Below are 16,693 nucleotides of genomic sequence, written 5' to 3' on the forward strand. Positions count from 1 at the left end.
ATGATATCCGTAGTTTCCTTTTTTTGAAAAAACTTTTAAGTTCAGGGGTACATATGCAGGTTTGTTTACACAAGTAAATGTGTGTCATAGGGGTTTGTTGTGCAGATTATTTCATCACCCAGGTATTAAGCCTACTACCCATTAGTTATTTTTCCTGATGCTCTCCCTCCTTCCATCCTCCACCCGCTGATAAGCCCCAGTGTTTGTTGTTCTCCTCTATGGGTCCATGTGTTCTCATCAGTTAGCTCCTACTTATAAGTGAGAACATGCAGTATTTGACTTTCCCTTCCTGCATTAGTTTGCTAAGAATAATGGCCTTCAGCTTCATCCATGTCCCTGCAAATGGCATGATCTCATTCTCTTTTTATGGCTGCATAGTATTCCATGGTGTATATGTACCACATTTTCTTTATCCAGTCTATCATTGATGGGCATTTAGGTTGATTCCATGCCTTTGCTATTGTGAATAGTGCTACAGTCAGTGTATGTGTGCATGTGTCTTTGTAACAGAATGATTTATTTCCCTTTGGTATATAACCCGTAATGGGATTGTTGAGTCAAATGGTATTTCTGTCTCCAGGTCTTTGCAGAATCACCACATGTCTTTCACAATGGTTGAAGTAATTTACACTCTTACCAACAGTCTATAAGCATTTCTTTTTCTCCATGACCTCACCAGCATCTGCTATTTTTTTGACTTTTTAATAATAGCCATTCTGACTGGTATGAGACGGTATCTTATTGCAGTTTTGATTTGCATTTCTCTAATGATCAGTAATGTTGAGCTTTTTTTTTCATATGATTGTTGGCTGCATCAATCATATGAAAAACAGTGAAAAGTGTCTGTTCATGTGCTTTGCCCACTTTTTAATTGGGTTGTTTTTTTCTTATAAATTTGTCTAAGTTCCTTATAGATGCTGGATATTAGACTTTTGTCAGATGCATAGTTTGCAGAAACTTTCTCCCATTCTGTTGGTTGTCTGTTTACTCTGTTGGTGGTTTCACTTGCTGTGCAGAAGCTCTTTAGTTTAATTGCATCCCGTTTATCAATTTTTGCTTTTGTTGCAATTGCTTCTGGTGTCTTTGTCATGAAATCTTTTCCCATGCCTATGTCCTGAATGGTATTGCCTAGGTTGTCTTCCAAGGTTTTTTTTTTTTTGGTGTTTGTTTGTTTGTTTGTTTGTTTTCTGAGACTGAGTTTCTCTTTTGTTGCCTAGACTGGAGTGCAATGGTGAGATCTCGGCTCACCACAACCTCCGCCTCCCAGGTTCAAGCAATTCTCTTGCCTCAGCCTCCCGAGTAGCTGGGATTACAGGCATGAGCCACCACGCCCAGCTAATTTTGTATTTTTTAGCAGAGACAGGGTTTCTCCATGTTGGTCAGGCTGATCTCAAACTCCCGACCTCAGGTGATCCACCTGCCTTGGCTTCTCAAAGTGCTGGGATTACAGGTGTGAGCCACTGCGCCTGGCCCTTCCAGGGTTTTTATAGTTTTCGGTTTTACATTTATGTCTTTAATCCATCTTGAGTTAATTTTTGTATATGATGTAAGGAAGAGGTATCAATTGTTTTTAATTATCTCCAGTATTCTAGAGTGAAGCCCATAGTGACACCACGTTTTTCCCTCTCCTGCTCTGAGACTTTGATGGGTGATCTCGGCAACATTGCTAAAACCCATGATTTGCACATTCAGGTGGGTATTCTTCTTCTCTTTATGCCTCTATGCAGACCTGCAAGATTTCTCAGCACCCTTACATCATCATCTCCAATAATCTATAGTTGTTTTACTGAGTAATCTCTATTTCTTCAACTGAGATATCCTAGAGTCACAGCATAACAGGAGAGAAAGGACCCCTGTAGATATCACCTAATTCAATTCTTTCATTTTGCAGATAATAAACCTGAAGTTCCTTATACCCTCAATGTTTTCTGATCAGTCTTCTAAAGACAAGAAAATCATTATAAGTAATGGCAAGATCAATAACAGACTGTGATCTCTTCTCTGTAGGATACATTTAATGCATTTATTTCCTACTTCTCTTTCACTTGATACTTTCTCAGTGTATTCTGTACCTTCATTCTTAGAGAAACCAGCTATTATTTGAAAAGCAAAAAGAGCCGAATTTCCACCTTACAAAATAGCATTTAAAATCCCTTTTGTTCTGAGTTTCTTAATTTAAAATCAGAACAAAAAGTATACCTTGCTTTGTCATTAAATTGTTGAAATTTAGGAATAAAACACTTTTTTAAAGCTTATATCTGGGTTAAAATTGAGAGTTCCCCTTCTCTCATCCAAGCTTAATTACATACTGTACTAAAATTTATCCTCTTAGGAGTTGATGGTCTTATAAGAAAGGTCAGATCAGGGCAGAGACAACACATTGATTCTTTACCATTTGTAAATCAGTGTTTTTTTGATTTTTGTTTCCCAAATCTATTTTCTTAGGAACCGTTAACTGCTCTCACCTTCCCTATTATTGTTATTATTATTTGCAGCCTATAATTTTAGAATTTTTAATTCAGTCCCACACATTTCTCTCCTGGAGATAAAATTCAAAACTTACCTGATGTTTCTGCTTTGCAAACAAAATGCTTCTGTCGCCGACAAAATAAAATACAAATGAACATTTAAAATACATGAAAAATAAGATGAGAAGAACACACAACAAAATCAAGTTTATCCTTGCTAGAGAGATGCATGTAGATGTATGCACATTTACTCACATTTATCCAAATGACTCGAATCATCAGATTGTCCTCTCTTCTATTGCTGTCCATGCATTTCATTGGTGGTCTGGGATTTCCTCAAGGCCAGGGATGGAGTTCATTGTCTGAGTAAAACACGTGTTTTCAGAACATTGCTATTTTTTTATTTTAAAAATTTAGCTACGCATGTTCTAAATGGCATTGCCATTCTTGGAAGTGTTAATTATGCTCTCAGGTTTTGTGGTGTGCTAGAGAGAGGTCTTAGGGGCCTTTTTCAGTGTGGGGGCATAGGACTTATTGTTTTGCTTGCATGTAGATTCTTATGGGCTGTTTCTTGATGACTGTGGAATTTTCTAGCTCAGCTATTTTCAAACTCTTTTTTGGAGAACTCATTCTGGAAACTAACAAAGGGCACAAAATGGGGACAGGGTCCCAGAGTCTCAATCCTGCTGCATCCTGAGGGGCAGTGCTTTTATGCCTTCTGTATATTGGGTTTCTGTGAATTTTTATATGAATAATATATTTAATGCTGAGAGAATTTGGAAAATCACTCATCTAGCCCAACCCCCTTTTTTTTTTTTGAAAGATGGGAAAATTGCTGTCCAAAGAAAAGAATGACTTTCTCTAGGACTCATAGCTGTCAGAACTTGGGCTTAAACCCAGCTCTCTTTACTCAAATTCCAGTGTTCATATAAGTGAACCCCACTGTCTGCTTTTTTATGAACACTGAGCTCTTTTCTTAAACGGCCAGCATGGCCAGTCACGGTAGCTCACACCTGTAATCCCAACACTTTGAGAGGCTGAGCCCAGCAGATTACTTGAGGTCAGGAGTTTGAGACCAGCCTGGCCAACATGGTGAAACCCCATCTCTACTAAAAATACAAAATTAGCCAGGCATGGTGACACATGCCTGTAATCCCAGCTACTCAGGAGGCTAAGACAGGAGACTCACTTGAACCTGGGAGGCGGAGGTTGCAGTAAGTGGAGATTGTGCCACTACACTCCAGCCTGGGCAACAGAGCCAGACCCTATCTCAAAACAAAAGAAAGGCCAGCACCAGAAGAGGCAGGTTGCTAGGGTCCTGACTATCTTCAAGGAGAACTTCATATTTGTTCTAGCTGTAGGTCAGAATTTGAAAAGACTTTGTTGGAAAAATTTGTCTTGATATTATACATGCATATACACACCCACACCCACATCCACACACACACACTACATGTTCATAATATTCAGTTTCTTTGTCATATACATTATATTATCGATGATGAATATAATTGTTTCTAATAAAATGCATGTGCAATCTTCATTGCCTTTCTATGTGGTCCCTTAAATAGGCAAGTAGAAAACCATTCACACCATTTTGAGGTAGGAAGTATAATTTCTAATGGTATTTTACAGAAGAAAAATGAAAATATTATTTTTTTCTTGTAGAGCCATATAAGTGAAAATCGTGATGAAGTTGAAGCTGTGAAAAACTTATACCCCAGTTATAAAAACTACACAGATGTGTATGATAAAAACAATCTTTTGACAAATAAGGTAAGTTTTATATCATGACATAATCTGTTTAAAGGAAGGCATATTTATCTAAATTTTAAAATCTCAATAGTAATCTTCAGATTTCTGATATGAATACGTTTCTTTAAAAAATTTTTTTAAAGTTTTAATTTTTGTGGGTACACAGAAGGTTTATATATCTATGGGGTACATGTGTATACATTTCTTAAACTAGAATAAAGCCTAGTGTGTGTGTGTGTGCGTGTGTGTGTGTGTGCGTGTAGTTAAAAATGGGCCCGAAGTTTCATCTTAGTGAATTAAATGTAAAGGCTTCATTAAAGATGGGAATGTCATTTGATCCCAGGACATTTTAACAGTATCTATTAGAATGTAAACCTACATTTCTTTGAGTCAGCAGATGCATTTCTAAGAATTCACTCTAAGTAATATGAATAGGGATGCTAATTATATATTAAAGTTTAAAAACTGTTATTGGTAAGGGATTAAATTACAGAGCATACATAGGATTTTATCCAGCATTCACAAAGAATGTATGCAGGCTTACAAGGAAGAATGTTTGTGTAATATTATTTGATGTGTATGTACATATGTATAGATGCATGCTTACTTAGAAAAAAACTGTCTGAAAGACATACTTGAGTATTAAAAATGACTCTTCCTGAGGGACAAACCAGAAGGACTTTCTGCTTGTTATTTTTAAATACTCTGAGAGTGCTTTTAAAAAATGAGTATGCATTACTTCTATAATTAAAATTAATATGTGTAAAGAGACCTCATTACGATAATGTACTACTTGGCCTTGGCCTTCAATGAAATGTACAAACCGCATGGAGAGCTTACCGTAGCAAATAATTTCTTAGTGACTGTGTGAATGGAGATACGAATATAACTGATTTAAAAGGTCAGTACTTTGCATAAATCATGTAAAACCTACACCATAATTTTCATTCTTTATATATATTTCCATATGATTAATAAATTAACCTTCCATTTGCATGTTAATTTTATTTGCACAGAGATTGGGAAAGTTATATTTTAATAATAATTCTGTAGTCACTGGGCCGGGCCTGGTGGCTTATGCCTGTAATCCCAGCACTTTGGGAGACCGAGGCGGGCGGATCACGAGGTCAGGAGATCGAGACCATCTTGGCTAACATGGTGAAACTCCGTCTCTACTAAAAATACAAAAAAATTAGCCAGGCGTGGTGGCGGGCACCTGTAGTCCCAGCTACTCGGGAGGCTGAGACAGGAGAATGGCGTGAACCCAGGAGGCAGAGCTTGCAGTGAGTCGAGATTGCACCACTGCACTCCAGCCTAGGCGACAGAGCGAGACTCTGTCTCAAAAAAATAATAATAATTCTGTAGTCACTGAACCGTGCCTCTCAAAGGAGAAAGCAAGTTGGATACAGGTTTTGTACTGAGGGAAAAATAATTTTGAAAGAGTAAAGTCTTATTTAAGAAAATCTACAAATAAATACTACCAACATTAAAAATTTAGTGAGGTCTCATGTGTGTGCAGTGCCTGGTTTCTTGGATCAATTTTACTTTCTGAATTAATGATTATAAGATGTTAAATTTCGTAGTTTTATGAAAATATAAACATAGGTGAGTTAAAGTTTATTTAGTTGAAAATATCAAGGCCATTGGCACTTATATTGAAGCTAGGAGCAGAAATAAAGAACAGCGCTTTGCAGGATTACTCTCACAGCTTTCACATACTGAGAAGGGACTTTTAGTTCTAGAAAGTTTTTTTAGAATTGGAGCAAGCACAACACTACCATTCGCTTACCATATAAACTTAGAAAAGAAAGTAACTTGACAGTCTTCTAAAGTAGAGATGAGAAAATCATGTTATCTTCCATCTGGATGGATATTCTGTGCTGTAGATCACCTGGACCAAACCCTCATTACTTTATAGATCAACAAAAAGAATCTAAGTAAACTCCACAAATTTGCTGAGACTTTTGTAAGACAATGTGTTTACAAGCCTTTTCTGAGGTATAACTTGTACCTAGCAACTTTGTACATATAGATCATCATAAATGTTCTTGTGAAGGTGCTAACAGCCAAGCTACAGCTTCGGTCTCTCTCTAAAATACCTTGTGAGTGAGTACCCATTGAATCATTTGTGAGCGGTAAACTCCACGTAGGGCACTCTTCTCTCCAGACAGTGATGGCACACGGCTGCTACCTCTCTGCAGAAGAACTGAATGTATTCCATGAACGAGGAGCATCCATCGCACACTGTCCCAATTCTAATTTATCGTAAGTAGACAATGATTGTTTGGTAGATTACGAATGATTGGGTTGCAGATTAGCAGCCAAATGCCTTTGTTTCCTCTGTCATTCCTTCAGGATCTCTCCTGTAGCCTGTGTTTGGCAGGAACCAGATAGATAGACGTTTACTCTTGCTGTTGAGGAGTAAAAGAGAACACATGAGAGGACATTTATCTCAGAGGACGCATGTGAAGAGCACAGCATCTTCTGAAATCTCTGAGTTTGAACAAAAAAAGGACAATAGGGAATACAACATAAAAAATTTTCAGTGAAAGTACTGAAAGAACCCATATGTCAGCCAGGAAATCCAGGAAGAGGGTAGTCACTCCCATTACTGTTTGTGCTGTAGTGTGAGAAGGAAACACAGCAATACCAAAGCAAATGCACTATGATGTATGTTACCGTGTTGGACCTGACGGAATGCCAGCCCACACAGGCAAGCCCAGGAGGACCTTGTCCTATTATAATTCCCCAGAATACAGAGGTGTTATTTATTAACTCGTTCTTAACCTTTTGAAAAGTGATGGATCCATAAATGAATAAAATGAAAGTTATTGGCTGGGCACAGTGGCTCACATCTGTAATCCTAGCACTTTGTGAAGCGGAGGCAGGCAGATCACTTGAGGTCAGGAGTTCGAGACCAGCCTGACCAACATGGTGAAACCCCATCAGTATTAAACATATAAAAATTAGCTGGGCGTGGTGGCGGGCACCTGTAATCTCAACTACTCAGGAGGCTGAGGCAAGAGAATCGTTTGAACCCGGGAGGTGGAGGTTGCAGTGAGCCAAGATTGCACCACTGCACTCCAGCGTGGGTGACAGAGTGAGACTCTGTCTCAGAAAAATAAATAAGTTATAGCCTGTAATTTCAGGGGAAAAAAGCCCATGGATATTACAAGTGTTGCATCTAATTTCAGGGAATTCATAGATCTCATGATGCCAGTCCATGGATGCTAGGTTAAAAACCCATGCTTGTGGGTGTAATCTCAGAAAATACCTTCAGGGGCCGGGCGCGGTGGCTCACACCTCTAATCCCAGCACTTTGGGAGGCCAAGGTGGGCGGATCACGAGGTCAGGAGATCGAGACCATCCTGGCTAACACGGTGAAACCCCGTCTCTACTAAAAAAAAAAAAAAAAAAAAAAGATTAGCCCGGCATGGTGGCGGGCTCCTGTAGTCCCAGCTACTTGTGAGGCTGAGGCGGGAGAATGGCGCCTGGGAGGCAGAGCTTGCAGTGAGCCGAGATCGCGCCACTGCACTCCAACCTGGGCGACAGAGCAAGACTCCGTCTCAAAAAAAAAAAAAAAAAAAAAAAAAAAACACCTTCAGGGAAGTAAAACAGGGAAGGGAAAGAAGTCAGTGAAGATCGTATCATCACGGAGGTTACCACTGTGGGCTCCCAGAGTTTAATCCTTCTATTTAATAGAAAACTCAGGTAACCAGTGTCCAAAACAGAACTCAAAGTTATCCTGCCCAAGAAGTGAGGGAGCTGGCTGTGATAGTAATACTCGAATGCTTATGGGTTCTTGTTGAGGGCTCCTGGGTGGAGTGGAGAAGAGTATTAATTCCCTGGAACTTCTGGCTGTCCCCAAACAAGGGCAGAGCAGGCTCTAGCACAGGAGAGAGCTGAGAAAGCTCCTAGGCAAAGAGCTGGAGGCATTCACAGTTGGAAATCTAGGGACTTTGCAAATTACAAAGATATATGTCAGTGTCATTATGGGAAGGGTGCTGAGAGCCACAGTGACATATTTCTGGAGTGCTTTAGGGACCCCAGAGGTTCTGAGTTTTCAGACTTAAAGGAGTGACCGGTTACAGGGAATCTTGTCTATGTACAGCTTAGTGACTATAATTAGGGTCTAGTTACTTGATAGTGGAAGGATTTAACAACCACTGGGTGTTAATATCCTCTAAATTAAAGCATAATCTAGCTTTGCAAATTGAGTTTTGAAGTTAAATTTCTTCAGGACACATTTCTGTTTAAATGGTCACTGCTGTTCTTTCTCCAGCAACTGAGAGATTTATTGTGTATGCACCAGGGCTTTTGAAATTAGAGTTATGTGCATCTTCCAGCAGACCACTTTGACCTTTGCAACTTTTTAGAATTCTAAGGATCACCTTAGTTTTCCTTTGTCTCTTTAGAAAGGCAGCACATGGTGGGCATGGTGGCTCATGCCTGCAGTCCCAGCACTTTGGGAGGCCGAGGTGGGAGGATCACCTGAGGTCAAGAGTTCGAGACCAGCCTGACCAACATGGCGAAACCCTGTTTCTACTAAAAGTAGAGACTCAACATGCTGGCGGGCACCTGTAATCCCAGCTACTCGGGAGGCTGATGTAGGAGAATCACTTGAACCTACCTTGAAGGAGAAGGTTGCAGTGAGCTGAGATCGTGCCATTGTACTCCAGCCTGGGTGACAGAGTGAGACTCTTGTCTCAAAAAAAAAAAAATAATAATATATGTATATGTGTGTGTGTATATATATATATATATATATATGGCACATCTCTTAAGCTCAGGGTCACAAAGTCCCAAATTCAGCCCAGGAACCATCTCTCCTACTTTCTCTGTCTTCGGAGGCAGCGTTTGAACGGTCAGGTCCTGACTTTTTAGGCTGTACCCCTTTTTCTAGTTGTACTCCCCTTTTTCAATCTTACAAGTCACTACTCATTCAGGGTAACAAATTATTCCAGGCAGAGAGAATAGGTAATGCTTTATAATTTCTGCTTCCTAACATAAAAAGATGTGTTGGTTAGAAAATATTAAAGACAGATAAAAGACTTTTGTATTAATTGCAAGGTTTGATTTCTTCATTTTTTTCCCATACAAACGATCCCCTGCTTTTCCTTCTGGCTCTTGCTGCTTTGTGCCCACCTGAGATTAACCTTGGCCCAAGGATTAGGCTATTTTATGATCCTGTTTACTCCAGGACTTGGATGGTCTGATTTGACTAATATGTTTGTGTCAACATTAGAGCTGATGTATTGGGAAGCACAATTTTCGGTGGTATCACCATCATTGTTATTAGTGTTCATCTTTTATTGAAACCACATGGATCACCTTGTTCTGACATCTCCTCTCTCTACAGGCTCAGCAGTGGATTTCTAAATGTGCTAGAAGTCCTGAAACATGAAGTCAAGATAGGGCTGGGTACAGGTTAGTAGTTCACCATTTGGAGCTATGGCAAAGTGGTTGATTACTGTGTAATTTTCTAATGTGACTAATTTGCAGGTGACTGTTCTGTTTTAAAAAAAAAAAATTAGTTTTGGGCTGGGCGCGGTAGCTCACGTCTGTAATCCCAGCACTTTGGGAGGCTGAGGCGGGTGGATCACGAGGTCAGGAATTCAAGACCAGCCTGGGAAACCTCGTCTCTACTAAAATATAAAAAATTAGCTGGGTGTGGCAGTGTGCACCTGTAGTCTCAGCTACTTGGGAGGCTGAGGCAGGAGAATGGTGTGAACCCGGGAGGCGGAGCTTGTAGTGAGCTGAGACTGCGCCACTGCACTTCAGCCTGGGTGACAGAGCGAGACTCTGTCTCAAAAAAAAAAAAAAGGAAAATGTATGCAAAGGGAGAAGTTTTTGATGATACTAACCTCCTGAAAGCTGTTATCCGTGTTTATTATTCAAAGATTAGGCTATAAAGGATGATTAATTCCTTCTGACGTGTTTCAGAGGTATTTTAAAAACAGTCCTTGACTTTTGTTTTGTTTTGTTCTTCTGGCTAGGTTTTAATGGTTTGGGTTTCTATATTTTTAGTTTTCAATAACTGTCATTACAAATGCTGTCTCAAAAGAAATTTTTTTGTCCTTGCCATAGTGAGCACGGATTCAATCTATGACAGAATTGAGAATTCGAACGTATGTTAAGAATTGGTTTTGCTTTTAAGCAATGTTTAGCCAATGAGACCTCTCCATATCCACAGGCCGTCTGCTTGTCTACTAGGCTGAGGGACGTTCTAAGTGCACATGAATTAGTGATGGATTAGTGATGTTTCCTTTCCTCACAGTACATTTTAATTGTGTTTCTTGAGAATGTGCAAGCGTTGCTCGCTTCGAAAGTGTGAGTCAGGCCCAAATTTCTAGGTGTCCTCTGTGAAGCTTCTTTTACGACGGAATGACTGAATTAAATTTTTTTTTAATGGGTATGGGTCAGGAGGGTGTGTTTTCTGTCCTTGATGCCTTTGTCTTCCTCATATGTAAGAGCATCAGGCTGTATGCATGTTGACACTGGAGGTTTTCATCACTTTCTGCAGGAACTCAAGTCTCAGTTTGTTATAGTGAGACATTTTACAAAGTAATTAACTGGTAAGACACAATAATATGCATAATGATTTTACTGATATTTTGAAAGAGGTATATATTAGATTAGAAGTTTTTCCGAATTTTATGGGAATCGAAGTAATCAAGATTTTGAAAATTCTAATTTAAGCCTGAAATCATCAAGATTGTGATAATTCTACATAAAGTCACAGGTGTTAAAGGAGGAAACCAGTGATTTTAAGTTCACAAAAAAGCTTCAAGGGATAAGAAAAAAATGGCCATGAGTTTTGGTTACACACTATAGTCAGTTAATATGAAAAATTTAGCAGGCACATAAAAATCAGTCAGATATTGTTTTCAGATATTCTAGGATTTTGGTCTCCATAATTTAAGTTCATCACATGACTTCCCTTTCTTGACTTTGGATTGTTTAGTGATGGTCTATAAAGTTCAAGTCGAGTTCTAGCTGTCACTTATTATCTGTAAGACCTTGAGAAAATTAATTTTCTAGCAGTTTTTAGTCAAGGATTCATTTCCTGATTTCTACAACAATAGTAACTAGCAATTACAACTATGTCTATCTTACAAGCTGTTTAGAGAATTAAATTTTAAAATGCATGCAAAATGGTTAGCACAGTGCCTGCCTGGCACATGACACAAATCAATCAAGACTGGCTTAAAAAGGAAAGGGCGAAGTTGGTGTATTGACCAAACGTTTGATTAAATATGACCTATTAGCTTATTTCCTCAAAGGATGGTGTTTCATTTTTACCTAGTCCTTTTTGCAATTTAGTCACCCTCTACTCTACTATTTCCTAAACGTGACTTTTATGTATCAATTTACCCTTCAATTTGTAAACTTTAGAAGATTATTATACCTCATACTATGAATAGAGAGCAGGTCCAAGAGCAATTCACACACCCTGTCTATAACAAGTGCAGGCAGATCTTGACTTGCACAAATATTAGGTAGAAGAAACCCACATGAAATTTAACAGAAATATAGCAAATCAAGATAAAGTGATATCACAAAGAATAAGAAAGTGAACAAATATCTGAAAATGATCTGCTTTAGGATCCAGAAGAAAATTTCAGAAAATTGCCATCATCCCTGGAGTACAGGAAATCATGGTACTATGAAAAGATTGTGGTAGAAATTTTAGAAATCAAGGAAGAAAACAAAAAAATCAGATTAAAAAGCACATAGACTCTCATACACTGATGGAAGGAGAGTGGATGGTACAACTACTTTGGAGAATGTTTTGGGAGTTTCTTATAAAGTTAAATATACATCTACATATGACCCAGCAATTTTACTCTTGGGCATTTACCCTAGAGAAATAAACATATATGTTTGCAGAAATAGTTGTATGAGGCTCAGGTGCAGTGGCTCATACCTGTAATCCCAGCACTCTGGGAGGCCACGGCAGGAGGATTGCTTGAGCTCAGGTGTTTGAGATCAGCCTTGGAAACATGGCAAAACCCTGTCTTTACAAAAAATACAAAACTTAGCTGGGCATGGTGACATGCACTTGTAATCCTAGCTACTTGGGTGGCTGAGGCAGGAGGATTGCTTGAGCTTGGGAGGTCGAGGCTACAGTGAGCCATGTTCATGCCACTGCACTCCAGTCTGGGTGACAGAGTGAGACCCTGTCTCTAAATAAATAAATAAATAAAAGAGTTGTATGAGGATGTTTATATCAGCTTTATTTATAATAGCCCCAAACCGGAAACAATCCAAACATCTATCAGCAGGAGGATGGATAAGCAAGTTGAGGTATATTCATATAATGAAATATTATTTAGCAGTAAAAAACACACTACAGATATATGCAAAATGTGGGTAAATATATGCCAGTGTGTGGGCTTAAAGAGCACACACTGCATGATTCCATCTGTATGAAACTCACAGACTGACAGAACTAACTGATATTGGTAGAAATCAGAAAGTGGTTGCCAAATGTTGTAGGTAAGAATTTGGGGAATTGACAGGAAAAGGCCATGAGGGAATTTGCTGGGGTGATGGAAAGGTTTAATATCTTGGTTTTTTTGCAAAGTAGTTAATGCTATATAATTGTTAACATTCTCCAAACTGAACATCTAAGTTATGTATGTATTATGATATTTTAGTTATACCTCAGTTAAAAAAATGACAAACTCACCAACCCTGTAGGAAGCTATGAGAAGCAGAACTATTGTTACAGAAAATCAAATCAGTGATGTGAGAATAAAGTCAACCAAAGATGATAGAAGGTGTTTGAGGATGATCGATGTGAAGCCCAGAAAGCACAGAGCCAACACATGGGGTTTTTTCTGATGGAGCACCCAGAACAAATGGGAAAGATGCAATAGTCAGAGCTTTGAAGGGTAAATCTTTTCTGAGCTTAAGAAAGAACTGCCTTGCAAGTGCTTACCCTGTTTTACGCTAAATCATAACTGAACATATTGTGGCAAAATATTTTAATTACAATAAAAAAATTTCTACAATATTGACACAAGGAAAAAAGTCAGTTATCAACAAAACAATTAAAAACCAGTTTGCTTTCACATGTTTTTGTTGGCACGCAAAATACCAAAAGGCAAGAAAAGAGTTTGGAGACAAAGCAGTGTTAGCCAAGAATAATATATCTGGCCAAATTCTCCTTTATGTAGGAAGGCAACAAAATTCTCAGCTATACAAAGACTTGGAAAATATTTTCCTTAGGAACCCTTTGAAAAACTTACTTGAAAATCTACACCATTCAGTGAAAGATGAGGCAAATGAGGGCCATATGGGGAAATAATGGCACAAGATGATGTCATGGAAAGCTAACATCAATCAGAATAAGAAGATCAAAGAATTGTAAAGGAGTTTAAAAAATGAAAGTAAAAGCCAAAAATATATCTCAAGAGAGAATAGGCACAATGTTAAAAATCTATCAGAATGGTAACATAAATCAGGAAGATGTTTCCCTCAGGCTGGAAAGAGGTTCCTGGGACCGAAATACATGGCACTTATTTTAAAAACTGAGTGTTAGGTCCTTGAATTTTGGTTTTATGCTTTCCTTATGTCATTTGAATGTCTTCAGTATTTTATCACAAAATTAAAAAAAATATATATGCTCTGCAAGGAAGAATTTTCCGAGTATAATACATAATTCTGTCTTCTAATTTTATTAACAAAACCCAAGAAGTTGTAGTTTATGTGTAAGGCTGAGAGGAGAATGTATTTGGCAAATGGCCAACATGGTGAAACACATTTCTACTAAAAATACAAAAATTAGCTGGGCGTGGTGGCATGTGCCTGTAGTCCCAGCTACATGGGAGGCTGAGGCAGGAGAATTGCTTGAACCCAGGAGGTGAAGGTTGCAGTGAGCCGAGATTGCACCACTGCACTCCAGCCTGGGTAACAGAGACAGACTCAAAAAAAAAAAAATTCCTTGTCTCAGAAAAAAGAGAATTGCACATATTTTACTTTTGACTTTTCAGTATAAAAATATTAGAGATAACTACTTGAAGAATTTTAAAGATAGGATACCTCCTATGTGAAATATGAAAAAACCGTAAAAACAAAGAAAACATAGCAAATAACCAAAAATAGTCATCTGAAGGAAAAATTTAAACATATAGAACAAGTTTACATAAACAAGACCTATAAACTCATTAAAACAAGCAACATACATGGAGCCAGTGCCTCACTTTTCAGTGACAATTCCCTATCCTAACTTACTTCTTCCATTATTCCAAAAACAACAGTTCTTTGATCTCTTGTAGACTCTAGTCCAGTGACTCCATGCTTTCTCAAAATCCATTATTCTAATTCGAATTCTTAGATGTCAGAGTACATCACTGTAATCATTCCCTTGGAAACATTCTCGCTTTTCATATTCCCCTCATTTTCTTTGTATTCACATTGCAAAAGCCCCACTCTTGATTATCTCAAAAGTCCCCTTCTCAGTGCCTGCAGTAGAGCATCTGGAAGTTGCTGGAGAAAATCCTCCAGTGGGCTTTCATTTTAAATTTTGTTCTCAAATCCCAAATGGCCCTCCGCTTGGGCAATAGAGACAGTTATTAGTCTGTAATAAGCGTATATCTCCTTTTGCCAAGACAGCATTGTCTCATTTCTTCTTAAACTTTCTACCCCAACTTCTAGTTTAAGGCCTCCCTCATCTCATAAGTTATTGAGAAATAGAAACAACCAGAAATCCTTCCCTCAATCTCCCACCACGAAATTCACACACCTTTCTGCATCTGCTGGGATTTTCTCTTCTTTGCCCTGTTGCAGCAAAAACAACAACAAAACCCTTCTTCCAATCAAAGGCAAAAATACCAAAATACTCCGATGTGTGTTCTGTATTCTTTCCCTCTCCCAGCATCTCAATAAACTAATTCGTTTGGCCATAGACCATCCTGTATCATCCATGGCTCCTTCCTTCTGGATCATTCCTGCTGGTACACAAACATCTCTGGTATCTTCTTTTAAGCAAAGAAACAAAACCACTTCTTCTTTTTTTTTTTTTTTTGAGATGGAGTCTCGCTCTGTCTCCCAAGCTGGAGCCAGTGGCATGATCTCAGCCCTCTGCAACCTCAGCCTCCAGGGTTCAAGTGATTCTCCTGCCTCAGCCTCCCGAGTAGCTGGGATTACAGGCACGCACCATCACACCCAGCTACTTTTTGCATTTTTAGTAGAGACGGGGTTTCACCATGTTGGTCAGGCTGGTCTCGAACTCCTGACCTCAGGTGATCCACCTGCCTTGGCCTCCCACAGTGCTGGGATTGCAGGCATAAGCCACCACGCCCGGCACAAAACCCCCTCTTAATCAGACATCCTCCTCGTGCTCCTGCTCCACCTGTCTGCCTCCCTTCATGGCAAAGCTTCTTCAAAGAGTGGGGATCCACACTGGCACCGCTTTCTAGGCCCTTTTCCATTCCTCCACTGACTTCAGTTTGGATTCTTGCCCCACCCTCCATGACAACCGCCTTTGCTTTTTTCTCCTATGGGTACTACCACTGGAATCTCTGCTGCCAACTCCAAAGGATGCCATTCTGTCCTCATCCAATGGGACTTGTCAGCAGTATTTGCCATGATTGACTGTTCTCTCCATTGTCCAAATAATCTTATCTTGAATCCTGTGAAGCACCTTTGTTCTTCCCTTCTTTCTCTTCTCTGAGGGCTGATTCTGTTCCTCTTGGCCATTTGAAAGCTTGCTTCAAGGGTCAGTCTTTGGCAGTCTCTTTTTTGACTTTACACATTCTTCTTAGGAGGTGCCATCCACAACCATGGCTTCATGTGATTTAATATACTCAGATGACACACAGGTTCTTATATCCAGCCCAGACTTCTCTGAATTCTAAACCTGTTTTCAACTGACTACCTTCTCCCTTCTCTTAGACCCCTCCTGAAGGAACCCCCGAACTTCATTCTATCCCAAAACACATTTAAACCTAGTTCTGTAAAATAGCTCTCCTTTTTAGAGAATTCATTTTTGCTAACTGGAAACTTGATCTTTATCTTTGGGACGTTCTTCTCCCTCACTTCTTCCCCAACACAATGTCCAACCTCATGACTCCTTAGTATCTCTCCTGGAACCATCCCCTTTCCCCTCATTGGTCACTACCACCTGATGCAAGCTGCCATCGTTTCTTGCTGAACTGCTGCACCAGCTTCCTAATGGGTCTCATACCCACCCTAGGCCCTTCCAGTCCATTGTGATTTACAAAAGAATCACAATGAAAATCTGATCATGTCACCCCCTCGTGCTCGTCACCCTGCAATGAGATTTTGAGTGTGTAAGGCTCATTACAAGGCCCACAAAGCTCTGCAATGGTTTGACACCCATCCACTGCCCAGCCTCATCTCACACTACTCTCTCCTCCTCACCCTGGCTGTCTTTTATGAATAGATATGGCTTTTATGAATACCCTGACTATCCTCTCTATAAATCATACTCCCTTCTCTCA

General features: G+C 39.3%; 1 protein-coding gene across 3 annotated transcripts in view; it reads left to right on the forward strand.

The window, feature by feature from the left end:
* The window catches only part of GDA (guanine deaminase), a 100,712-nt gene that overhangs the window by 70,043 nt on the left and 13,976 nt on the right, over positions 1 to 16,693 (forward strand). For all 3 annotated transcript variants that reach the window (XM_024251807.3, NM_001133904.1, XM_054519546.2), the window contains 4 exon segments: positions 1,585 to 1,692; positions 4,137 to 4,244; positions 6,391 to 6,488; positions 9,583 to 9,650. In XM_024251807.3, the coding sequence (XP_024107575.2) occupies positions 1,585 to 1,692; positions 4,137 to 4,244; positions 6,391 to 6,488; positions 9,583 to 9,650 (382 nt within the window).

This window comes from Pongo abelii, chromosome 13 (assembly GCF_028885655.2).
Source record: "Pongo abelii isolate AG06213 chromosome 13, NHGRI_mPonAbe1-v2.0_pri, whole genome shotgun sequence".
NCBI lineage: Eukaryota > Metazoa > Chordata > Mammalia > Primates > Hominidae > Pongo > Pongo abelii.